This window comes from Ictidomys tridecemlineatus, chromosome 11, assembly GCF_052094955.1.
Source record: "Ictidomys tridecemlineatus isolate mIctTri1 chromosome 11, mIctTri1.hap1, whole genome shotgun sequence".
NCBI classification, from domain to species: Eukaryota; Metazoa; Chordata; class Mammalia; order Rodentia; family Sciuridae; genus Ictidomys; species Ictidomys tridecemlineatus.
Genome location: NC_135487.1, coordinates 128,724,761 through 128,737,304, shown reverse-complemented (window position 1 = coordinate 128,737,304; position 12,544 = coordinate 128,724,761). Strand labels below are relative to the sequence as shown.

The following is a 12,544-nucleotide window of genomic DNA, read 5'->3' as shown; positions in this document are numbered from 1 at the left end:
GACCGGGTGAGGTGGAAGAGGAGGAACACCTTCCCCGAAGGCGGGAGAGAGGCTGGGAAGAGCGAGAAGGCAGGACAATACCTGAGCTACGTCCTCCATGCACCATGGACCCGTCCCGGGGCGAGGGGTCAGGATGCCAATAAGGAAATGATGATCCCGCAAAAGCAAGGGTGTCCCTCCCCCGACTGTGTGTGTGGGAGGTGATGTGGGAGATGAGAAAGAACCTCTCTTTCAGGATCTGCAGGCACTAAACAGACAGCAGCGAAGTATGCAAATCACTTGACTCCCCGAAAGCAGCCTTAGGAGCCAGAAGTGGCCTGGGGGAGGCCGCCCTGCCCAGGGGGTGTTCCTGATGGGAAGAGCAGCCCAGGTTTCCAGGGTGAGGCAGCCTCGGAGCTGAGCCCGGAGGTGGGGTTTGGATTTCACCATCACGTTGTGGCCAGGAGCGAGGTGGGCCCCGCGTGCCCACAGCGGAGGGGAAACTGGCCAGGAGAGACCGAGCCCACGCCCCTTGGGGCCTAGTGCAGAGGGCTAAGCCATATCGGTTTGCTCTGTGGGCGGTGGGGAGATGCATACGAAGGTGGCAGGAGGGGAGGGGTCCGCCTTGCCCACCAGGAGCGACATACAATAGCCATCTTCCAGGCCGTAAGTTCCTGGAGGGTGTGGAGCCCAGTGAGGAGTGGGATTTAGAAGAGGCAGGCCCTGAAGACCTCTCACTCTGGCTGTAAGAAGGACGTATACCTGCCATTGCCCCTAACCAGGAACCGAGATGTCTGAGGCCAAGTCCTGCCACGTCACCAGCCAGCTCTGTGACCTTGCTGGGGTCCCTCTCTGGGGTCCTTCATCTGCAATGCCACAGGGTCGATCACCTCTAAGAATCTTTCTAATCCTAACCTCCACTCTCCAAATCTAAGAACTCATGCCAGACCCTCCTCCCCACAGAGCCAGGCAAGCACAGGGGGCTAAAGAGAGGGGAGGCAGAGGGGGTCGGCACCACGGTCCTCAGAGGACTTCTAGCTGTCACAGAGGTGGGATGTGAGAGGGACCAGGGGAGTGGCAGGCCGGTGACTTGCTCAGGGAGAGAGGGGGGGTTGGAGTTGAGGGGACTGAACTCACCAGCCTCCTCCCAAACCAGTTCCAGGCCCAGGGCTGGCAATTTCACAAAAAAAGGCAAAGGAACTATGTGAACATTTCCTGTCCTGCCCAGCCCCCTTCCTGGAGGCTTACCAAACCCATGGCCTGTGAAGCAATCCTGCCCAGAGAGCGCTGGCCCGGAGCTGCCTATAAATGCCAAGCCAGCACCTCCCTGTCAGAGGCTCTGTAGGATCCTGGACTTTGGTGAGTGAGCTACTCACTGCGCACTGGCAGAAGCCTGCCTTCCAGTTCTTTCTCTTCTCCTCCCACCCAACCTTCTTCCAAACTCTCCTCCTGGAAGCCCTCCTTGGTCTGGCCCTGGATACTCTCTAGCATCCTTCACATTTCTTGGGTGTTCCATGCCCAACTGCTTTTCCCCCTCCCTTCCTTCCTGCCTGTGGCCAGAGGACAATCAAGGCAGCCTGGCAGCCTGTTCTCTCTTCTAAATGTCCCAATCCTTGCTTCTCCATTATTCTGACAGAGTGCAAGAAGATGGCTTCCGAATTGTCACAGATGGAACGCAGCATAGAGACGGTGATCGACGTCTTTCACCAGTACGCAGTAAGGTTAGGGAACCGAGACACCCTGAACCAGAAGGAATTCATACAGATGGTGCAGAAAGAGCTGCAAAACTACCTCAAGGTAGGGCCTTGGTCAAAGAGAAAGGAGCGGGTGCTGTCTGCGGCAATCAAGGAGAAAGCTGTAGCCGGGAACTTGCCTGGAATCCCAGCCACTCAGGAGGCTGAGGCAGGAGGATCTCAAATTTGAGGCCAACCTAGGCAACTCAGCCAGACCCTGCCTCAAAATAAGAAATATAAAGGGCTGAGGTATAAGACAGTGGTAGAGCACCCCTGGGTTCAACTCCTACCAAAAGAGAGAAAGGGAGAATACTAGCTTCTTCTACCCAGAGGCACTAGAGGTGCTCAAAGCTAGGCAGCAAAAAATTGTGTGGTTGGACATGTGCTGTGTGTGAAGCCCTGTGGTGGGAGACACACAACAAAGGAACAGATAAATCCAACTCCTCTAAGTGCCTGGGAGATAACAAATAGGGTGGTGGTCTGGGTGGGTAGGGCAGAGGGGATTAGGAGGGGTGGACAGGAAGAGCCTCTTTAGGTGACAGTGTTGGGAAGGGAAGCACCTACACTCAGCGCTCGGCAGGAAGCTAAGACTGAGCTGGGAATGTGGGGTGGACCTAGAGGGCTTTTCCAATCCCACCGGTCCAGGGAAGAAAACTGAGAAATAAGGAGCACGTGGAGAACCCATGTTTCCCTGTTCTGAAAACGCTTTCCAGGAAAAGGAAGGGTTCATTCCCACACTCTTTCTGTTTTCTTTATAAATCTGGGGAAATGGGGAAACAGAGGCCTAGACTAAGAAGGACGTAGAACCCAGGCCCCATCCTGTCCCCAGGGCCCGCCGTCCTGGGGTAAGTCCCCATCCCCCTCTGGTGCTCGCCCCTCCCTGGTAAGATGGAGAATGGCCACCCTGGGAGGTCTGAGGGACAGTGACAACTCCCTGCAGGTGAGGGTCTCAGGCTGGATGAGGTAGACAGGGCACCAGGAGGCCGTGTGGGCGACATTCTCCTCTGTGGGACACCCACGTGCTCCCCGTCCCCCACCCCAGGGTCCCCTGCCAGAAGCAAAGTGGTAGGCTAAGAAGGGGACCTACAAGATGGGCCACCAGAGTCCAGGAGAAGGCTGAGCAGAGGGGTCCCAGCCAGAGAATGGCAGAGCGAGCGGGCAGCTGGTTCTCTTGGGCTCATCTGGACCCCGTCACCTGGCCCCCATCCTCCTGGCATGCTCTGTCTTACCCTGTGAGGTCAGCAGAGCCCCTCCAGGCTCTGCCCCCGCCCAGGACCTCCCAGCAGCTTGCTTTCCTAAGTGCCTCCCCCCGACGTGAGGCTGGATGAGCTTCACTAACTGGTGACCTCTAGGGAAGGAGGGGAGGGGGACTGAGGGGAGTAAAGAGAACAGGACGCCACAGGCCCAAGGCAGACCTGACTCTGCTTCTCCACCTCTGGGCTTCCAGGCCTGCTCGACCCCGGGACGGCTGAGCCTCTCTAAGACCCAAGTCTTCCTAGGAAGATGCGATTTCCACCTGTTCAAGTTGTTAAAAAGATCGAACGAGGGGATATGTCTAGACTTGCAAAGTGTAGGACCACCTTCTGTAAAATAGAGGGCCAGGGTCCTCACGTTGGAGGGCAGGTCTGGGGAACCAAATAGAAAGTGTTCAGCACACGCTTAGTGTCTGCTCCCCCGTCAATGGTCCTCTTGAAGTGTCTTTAACGGGGGCCGACCTTCCCCGTTCATCTGCTATCTGGCCATTCACTGTGCTCCTGGGTCCCCCCGCCCTGGCCATACCCAGCCCTTACTGCCCTCTCTCCCCCACCCACAGAAAGAGGGTAAGAATGAGAAGCTCATCAATCACATCTTGGAGGACCTGGACACCAACGTGGACAAGCAGCTGAGCTTTGAAGAGTTCGTCATGCTGATAGCAAAGCTGGTCCATGCCTCCCACGAGGAGATGCACAAGAACGCCTCCAATACGGAGGGTCACAGCCACGGGCCAGGCCTTGGGGGGGGGTCCTGCTAATTGGGAGGCCACGCCACCCACCCTGCATCTGGCCAGCCAGGGCCACAGGGAATGATGGGTCCCACGGCCTTGGCTGTGGCCGTGAGGTCAAGGGGAAATAAAGTCTTTCACCGTGCAAGGACTCCGTGTGCTGCTTCTGCCACCGTCCCAAGTTGTCCTTCCCGGGAGTCTGAGGGATTAGGGGATCAGGAGGGGTGGACAGCCCACCCGTGTCTGCAGCTCCGCCCTCCATCGGGTCAGAACAAAAGGAGAACCAGAAACACGTGGCTCTGTTCTGGACCTCGTGGGTTCACCTACCTGACCATGTCCTCCTCCCTGACATCAGACCCTCCGGTTCAGGTCCCATCACCCTGTCCTGCCTGTCAACACGGCCTGGTCCCCGCAGAAAGCAAAAGCAGGCTATCCCTGTCCCTCAGTGTGCCACGTACTTCCTTACCCCCTCCCAGCCCTGCCTGGCCCATCACTGTCCAGATGGTCATCTCTCTCTATTAGAACTCTAACCCTCTGAAGTCTCCCAGAAAGGGACCAGGATGATGCCACATCTGGGGGAAAAAAACACTTGGGCAGTGGGAACAAGGACAAATGGGGATGATTACATACCAACTCGTTTCTGGATCCAAGACAGCAGTTGGATTTCTCCTAACAGACCTAGCATCCTAAATGTGGGGTTAGGGGGCGGGGTGCTCAGTGAGTGGGCGTAGGAGTGAGCCCATGCCTACCCCAGCCCCAGCAGGACGGTGGAGTGACAAGGCCCGGTAAAACCTTCAGAAGTACCAGGGAGGGCTTGAACCCTGAGTCCGCAGATCATCTGGGGCCTGAAGATTCAGATTTTAAGCCTCAAGATCCAGCTGATCTCCCTGCTGCAGTGGAGATTTCTCCAGCACCTGGTTGGTAGCTGAGAGCTTGGGCCAGTGGGATTTACTCCTCTCTGCAAAACCTGCATCCCCCAGACCCAGGTGCCCACCTCAGGGACGTCCAAGTGACTCCTCTTTCATCTCCCTGACCTCTGCTCCTAAAATCCCAGGTCACAACCAGCTGGTGTGGGCCTTGCAAAAACCACAGCCCAGTTCAGGGTTCCCTGCATGAGATTCAGGATCAAGAGAGAGATACTGCATCTCAAAAATCACTCATAAGCCATGGAGATGCAGAAAATGCTCAGGAGGAAGAGTCGTAAATCCTGAGGGGCATGCCCTTAGCCCAGGCTCTTGTAAAAGGACCAAAAATGTGCAAGCTCGGGGAAAACTGGCAAGAAATTAAGTAACTCCACCCTGGCTCCACCCCACACCAGGAGTGACTCCACCCTGGCTCCACCCCACACGAGGGCTTGCTGCTGTGGAGAGAACCCACATCTTCCCTGAATTTGTATTCCTTGCTCTTCTTGAGATTGCCCCCTTCCCCCTTGACTATGTATTTTCTTTCCTAAATAAACACCTGTCTATGTCTTTGATGGGCTCATGCTGAAATTCTTCTCCGTCGCGTATGCCAAGAGCCCTGCTGGTCCTGGGTCAAGCTCCCCGTCTCTCTGGGAACTCTAGAACATTGCTTCAGAGGCACGTCTTCCCCAGCGACAGAGGCCCCCAGCCTTGCCGCAGGGAGAAGACACAGGATTGGGATTGGGGGAGTTGAAGAAGGACTAACAGTCCTCTATTCCTTTTTTTTTTTTTTTAAATAAATGAAGAGACCCATACAGCAGAGACTAGTGCAAGGTCACACAGGAGCAGAGTGGATCAAATAGTGCCAGGAGAAGCCCACCCACTTCACTGCCTGAGTCTCCCCCTTCCTTCCCTAGAGCTGAGCAAGGAGAAGGCAGCCTCCCGCTGTGACCTACTGTCGCGAGTCCCCAGCTGCTGGTAGCATGCTCCTACTCTGAAGCCCCCAGGCCTCCACTGTGGGAGTGGGGACTTAGGAGCCCACGGATGTCTCCGGGCTGTGGGTTTGGGTACAGAGTTGGGAAGCCCTCACCAGCCCTCAGTGCCTGACTTGGTGCATCTTCTAACGGCTCCTACCCCTCCGCACGTCCAGGGAGGCCTCACCCCCTTTACCCTCTTCTGAGTGCGGCTGGCACAGGGGAAAGAAGCAACCTGGGACAGGAGGCCTGAGCGCCAGCACTGGACTCGGTGCTCAGGGGAAGGCAGGCGGGTGCTTCCCCCCACCACCACTCTCTGCCCATTACTGACCACAATGTCCCCGAAATGTACCTGTGACTCTGTCTGCAACACTAGACTGTGAACTCGGGGGTGGCAAAGTCCATTCCCTTGTCTTATTCTCACTTTAGCCCCAGCACCCAGAGGGATGGATGGAGCATAGGAGGATCCCAACAAACGCCAACTGTTTAAATGTCCTAAAATTCCTGAGGTGCTCTCTTCTCAGAGGAAGGTGGAGGGGAGAGGAGGAGGAGGAAAGTGTGAGTAAGCCATGTAAATGGAAGGCTTCTGGGTTAACATCTTAGACCCTGGAACCTGAAGGTTGGAGATGCAGGCTTATGGGAACCAAAGGCCCCTCCCCCACTGTGTTGACTCAAATCTGCTTTTATGTCACACACACACACACACACACACACACACACACACACACACACACACACACTGGAACTTTGGATTTGAAGAAAAACAGATTTGCTGTGGGGAAAAAAAAAATGGAGACTCATTGCTTGAATGTGAGCTGTCCCAGCTCCACCCCTGAGTGGTTCTCCCCGACGTCCCTGCCAAGAGGTTGAACCAACCCTGCCTGAATTCCTCCAGGGAAGTGGGGCTTCCTCCTTTGGCTCTGACACCCCGAACATCCTTCATTACACTGAGCCAAGACCCGTCTCCTGGTGCCTGGTACACATTAATCCTAGTCCCCCTCCTTCGGGGGAACAGAACTATGTGAGACACAGAATAAATCTAATCCCTTTTCAACCGTCCACCCATCCAGTTCCCCAAAACCCTCTCCATAAATACGCCCAGTCTTCTTCCAGCCTCTTCATTTTCACACTAGGAACATTCTTCCCCATCCTGGTGTCTCTAGAAAGTTCCTCAGTATCCATCAAGTCTCAGCCAGCGTCTGACTTCTGAAGCCCCCCACCACCTCCCTCCCTTCTCAAGACCAGAACTCTGATCCTTGTTTCTCTTCCCTCCTCTCTCTCCCTCTCTCCCTCCCCCTCCCCCTCTCCCCTCTGTCTCTCCCCTTTCCCACACCAGTACTAGAGAGTGAACTCAGGAGCGCTCTACCCCTGAGCTAACCCCCAGCCCTTTTTATTTTTTTATTCTGAGACAGGGTCTCTTGCTAAGTTGCTGAGGCCGGCCTCAAACTTGCCATCCTCCCGTCTCTATTTCCCGATTTCGGGGATTACGGGCAGGCGCCACCATGCCCATCTTGACAGCTCTGCCATGGCATGTCCAATTATGACTTGGAATTCCTTGTCTGCAAGTTGACTGTGAGCTCCTGAAACCAGGATGTGGTTGTCCTGCTCCACGTCCCCGGATCTCAGCACAGTGCAGACTCTGAGCATCATGGATGGATCTAGGGCCCTAGGGAGTCGGAAGCAGAGGTTGGAACAGACCTGGGTCCTTCACAGGCAGGACCCAGAGGTTGCACACACCAGCTGCCTGGCAGTTTGGAGGCTGACACAGCAGAGAGAATGGACCCGTTTAGGTGCTGGCAATGCATCCTCTTGCCCTCATCTCTCCACAAACTCTGTCTCGCTGCAGGGTTCTGTTTTAGAACCCAGGGAAGGTCTGACAGCAAGCCACTCTCTCAGGCCCCAGGGGATCTGAACAGAGCTGGTCAAGGTAGCTTAGCCCCTTCCTTCCCACTAGTCCCCTGCATTAAACAGATGACATGGTCCTGATGACCAAAGGGGAGCAGAGCCTCTTCCCTCAGACACAGAGCAAGAGGGTCCCGGTAAAGATTTCCACTGCAGGGAGAGCTAGAGGCTGCCTCTCAGATGAGCGTGTTCTTTGGAGAAACATGAACTTGGGGTTCCCCCAGGATCGTAGTGTCTAAGGAACCAGAGATGACTGTCCCCCAGTTGCTAGAAGAGGGAGTTGCCTCCCATCTGGCTAGCAGTGGAACCTGAACTTCTGGATGTCTTTTTTAGGAAGAACAAGGAAGGCGCGCCATGGTGACCTGAGCTGCTGGACTCTGCCCAGATTTGTAGCCGGCTCTGAAAGCCCTCCAGGGTCTGGGCGGCATGGACTGGCTCTGGAATTTGGGGGGAATACATGAATTCACTTGTCTCCCTGCTCATTCGCTCAGCAGGTGTCCACTGGACCCCGTAAACCTGCAAGAGGGGAACAAGATAAATAAGACTTGGCTCTGCCGTCCAGCAACTCCCAGACCTGCAGCGCAACAGGACAGGTCCTCACCTTATCCTAACAAGGAAGACAAACGACAGGGGAGGTTGGAGGCTCCATGGAGCTGAAGTGGGAACCATGCCCATCGGCAGGGACTGTCTCCCTGGAGGGGAGGGGATCAGAGATGCATTGGGGCTGGGGGCTATAAATGTTCCAGAACAGACCAGAAGGTGCTTCAGCAGGAGGAGAGCAGGTGGGCAGAGGCCTGAAAGTGACAGGTGTGGGGTTGAACAGGAATGAGGAGCAGCAGGGGTGGAAGGGGAGAGGAGAGGGGTATGGGAGGAGATCCTAGTGGACAGGGGACACCCACCAGGGCCAGGGACTTCCCGCTTGTTGGGGACCTGCTGCAATACTCTGGGTGGGGACTGAACAGAGACCCCAGTGGCCCTTCTTAGAAACCGCAGATTTGTTCGTAATCTCAGACCATCCCAGGCTCCATCAGGAAAGGCCCAACCTGCATCCCCTATTGGATAAACAAGATGCTATAATTTGATGCTGTTTGCCAAGAACTTGCCGGGAAGAGAGGCAGCTGCTTTCACCAGCCCCGTGAAGCAATCTTACCCAACCCTGATGCAGGCCCCGCTCTGAAGTAAACTCCAGGATCCAACCTCAGAGCCCTGCCCCCTCCCAGCAGTTGCTTAAAATTTCTAGTTTAGAAAGCCCTGCATCATGGGTGTTGACATTCCAGGCCCCACGGTGACAACAGGACTGAAACTGGTTGCTCAAGTCCTGTTGCGTCCTGGGGCTCAGACCTGAACCAATTCCTCTATCCCAAGGTCAGCTCCTTGGCCAGGGTGGACTCCACCCATCTTTTAAGATCCCCCCCAGTCCCAAGAGACAGGGAACTCGACGCCCAGTAGGGAGTCGCCGGCCGCCTACAGGTTTCCCCGTCCACCATGAGTTCCCCCGTTTTTGCCCACAATTGTCACAGGCAGAACTTACAGTGAGGAGGGGGATCGTTGCCAAGGCCTAAGATGAGAGAGAAGAGGAGGGTGGCACCCAGCTGGCACAGCAAGAGTGCAGGATCCCGGGGTGGGGCCCGGGCAGCCCAGCCCAGTATGAGTCCTCGCCTTGCTCTCTCCTCTGCCCCAACTCTCGCCCCTTCCCTCCTGACTCGCCCCTCTCCTTCTCCCTCCACCTACTCCATATTCCCTCAGAGCCCTTCCCCACGGCTGCCTTCTGCATCCCCCACCTCCAGTTCTCCGAGGTGAAAAGCAGCCCTGTGTCACCCGGGACCCTTCAGGGAATCCTTTGAGAAGGAGCTAGGACTCCTATCTAACAGGGATTGAGGCAGGTGAACTCTCAGGGACAGAGAAAGAGACCCTCACTCGGTGGAGCCCGGGACCTAGGAGCGTGACCAGCCCTGCTTGTCTGTCACATAAACAAAACCCCGGCATTGACTTCTACCAGACCAACCAGAACAAAAGCATCACTCATTTCAATGCCTCAGAGTCAAAGACCGACACGTATGCTTACATCTGATTTATGGCTCCATTGCTTAACCAAGAGGAAACATTCTGAACCCTAAATATCAAGTGATTGACATGAGACTTGATTTTCAAAAAAAAAAAAAAAAAAAAAAAGCTTGCCTGGGAACTTGTACATTTCTTCCCAGGAATATCATATATACCCTCAGAGAGCTCATCCCTGAGCGCGTGGTGCTTCCGTTCTCCGAAACGTGAGGGTCTTCCACATCTTGCCTTTGGGGCGTGTATACCTGCCCTGTAATAAGCCTTTGCTTGTGCCTTGCTTTCAATGCATCTTGGAATTCTTTTTGGTGGTACAAGTCAAGAACCTGCCTGGGCCAAATTGAGGTCCCACTGCCCCCTTGGAGGGACCTCCTCAGTCCCATGTCCAGTGACAGGATGATTCCTTAAAAAAACCCACGGAGTTCAGTTTCCAAATCTCCTCTTAATAACAAAAGGAGAAAGTCACTAGAGGAGACCCATTTATGTGTGTCCTTTAACACAGACCAGGCAACTTGCTGTTGTACAAACATCTAGAGTGTGCTTCCACGAAGCTGGAAGGAACAGGTCCGTCACTTTGGGTGGCCTCTTGATGCAGTACAGTGGCTCAGTAAACACGAGGTGTACAAGGCGGTTGCCGTCAGATGCAGCGTACTGTTTTCACAGTAAACATTTTTTTTCTCTGTTCTAATTCGTTATACATGACAACAGAATGCATTTTGACTACATAAATGAAGTATAACTTCCCACTCTTCTGGTTGTACGTGATATAGGATTACACGGGTCATGTAATCCTATATGCACACAAGGTCATAATGTCCAGATCATTCTATTATCCTTTCTACTCCCATATCCCCTCCCTCCCTTCACTCCCCTCTGACTAATCCAAAGTAACTCTATTCTTCCCTAGCCACCCCCATTGTGGATTAGCATCTGCAAATCAGAGAAAACATTCAGCCTCTGGTTCTTTGGGATTGGCTTATCTCACTTAGCATGATAGCCTCTAGCTTCATCCATTTACCTGCAAATGCCATAATTTCATTCTTCTCTATGGCTGAGTAATATTCCATTTTATAGATATACCATATTTTCTTTATTCATTCATCTGTTGTAGGGTACCTAAGTTGGTTCCACAGTTTAGCTATTTGGGAACTGAGATGCTATAAACATGGTTGTGGTGCATCACTGTAGTGTACTGATTTTAAGACCTTTGGGTATAAACCGAGGAGTGGGATAGCTAGGTCAAATGGTGGTTTCATCCTAAGTTTTCCAAGGAATCTCCATACTGCTTTCCCGAGTGGTTGCACCAATTTGCAGTTCCCACCAGCCATGTATGAATGAACCTTTTCCCCACATCCTCGCCAGCACTTATTGTTGCCTGTATTCTTGGTAATTGCCATTCTGACTGGAGTGAGATGAAACCTTAGGGTGGTTTTGATTTGCATTTCTCTAATTGCTAGAGCTGTTGAACACTTTTTCCTATATTGGTTGGTTGATTGTATTTCTTCTTCTATGAAGTGTCTGTTCAGTTCCTTAGTCCATTTATTGTTTGGGTTACTTGGGTTTTTTGTTGTTGTTTTTTTTTGGGGGGGGTATTGAGTATTTTGTATATTCTGGAGATTAAATACTGTATCTGAGGTACATGTGGTATAGATTTTATCCCATTCTGTAGGTTTCTCTTCACACTAGTGGTTGTACAGTAAACCTTCTTAAATTTCAGTAGGAGGAGCACACCACAAAATAACAATGAAAATCAGGGTGTAGTAAACACATAAACCAGTCACACGGTCGTTTCTCATCTTTGTCAGTTTTGATGTACTGCACATAATTGTGTGAGCCATTCGTTCTTTTAAACAACTGGCCAAGTGAGTTTACACCAGTGTCACCACAATCATGTGAGCAGTGCCTGGCGCTGCAGAGTACATCCATGTCACCACCAGGTGATAGAAATTTTCCAGCTCCATCGAAATCCTAAGAGACTCTTGTCCCATGTTCAGTCTGCCACTGACCAAGACATCATCATGGCCTTCCTTGAAGAGCCGGGGGTATCGAGTCTAGGGAAAGGGGAAGGGAGGCCATGACCCCTGCCTTCAGACACTGCCAGGTCCTTGGGAGAGAGGCCCACTCCGTGACACGGCCTGGAAACACTTCATGCTGTGGCTCGTTGCTGCCAGCCCCTCCCAGGCCCCCAGCACCTCCATAAGCCTCTTCCTGGCATTCGGTGCCAGCCCTTCCTTCCCTTGGCCAAGCACCGTGACTCCACTCAGGGAAACCACCGCTCCTGGGTGTGGCTTCATGCTGCAAGTACACACTGAGTGTCCACCAAACGCACGCAGGGCTCCCTTCCAGGTCAACCGTCATGGGAGGCCTGCTCTCTGGGGGTCCGCAGCTGGGGAGAGTGGAGCAGGAAACCACCCGGGGCCATTTCAGAAGGCGGTGGGTTCCCAGAAAAACCCGAGGAAGATGTGATCGAGTGACTGCTGGGAGCGTAGGTGACCAGGCCAGGCCTTGCTAAGGAGGGAACAGGACGTGCTGCCTATGTCACGAGGCAGGAAGTCAGGGTCTGTGCCCTCCAGATTTTTACAGTTTAACTGCTTCCATTCAGTCGGCCAAGTCAAAGTGATGCGAGTCCTGGCCAGTCTCACATCAGGGGCTGCTGGCGGTCTCTCTGTGGACCCCAGGCCCTTTGGCTGACCTCCAAGGCCCGGGTACACAGGCGGGCTTGGTTCTGGCATGCCCGCAGCCTTCCAAAATGTCTTCTCAAGGGTAAGGGTGGTACATGCAGCACCCACTGGAATAGCCTTAGTGTCCTTTACCATACGGTAATGCCACAGCCCAGCAGGACCCTGAGAGAGGAACAGGCAGGTCAGCCTAAAACTCTCCTCTCCATAGAAGGGTGCCACGGGGGGATGGGCAGGTGAACGCCCTGAACGATGAGATTCGATTTGGACCTTGGGGCATCCGTAGGAGTGACAGAACCAGAGAAGAGCCACACAGCCTAGTGCCCACAGGAGAGGA

General features: G+C 53.8%; 1 protein-coding gene across 1 annotated transcript; it reads left to right on the top strand.

Annotated features, from left to right (window-relative positions):
- Window positions 1-1,226: 1,226 nt before the first annotated feature.
- S100a9 (S100 calcium binding protein A9) lies at window positions 1,227-3,841 on the top strand. Its single transcript, XM_005331249.4, has 3 exons — window positions 1,227-1,338; window positions 1,616-1,776; window positions 3,526-3,841. The coding sequence occupies exons 2-3, from the start codon at window positions 1,627-1,629 to the stop codon at window positions 3,721-3,723; spliced, it is 348 nt and encodes a 115-aa protein (XP_005331306.2). The 5' UTR covers window positions 1,227-1,338; window positions 1,616-1,626; the 3' UTR covers window positions 3,724-3,841.
- Window positions 3,842-12,544: the final 8,703 nt, after the last annotated feature.

Coding starts and splice junctions, on each gene's coding strand:
- S100a9 (XM_005331249.4), top strand. CDS start 1,627: ATGGCTTCCGAATTGTCACAGATGGAACGCAGCATAGAGACGGTGATC. Junction 1,777..3,525: donor AGCTGCAAAACTACCTCAAG/GTAGGGCCTTGG, acceptor CCCCACCCACAG/AAAGAGGGTAAGAATGAGAA.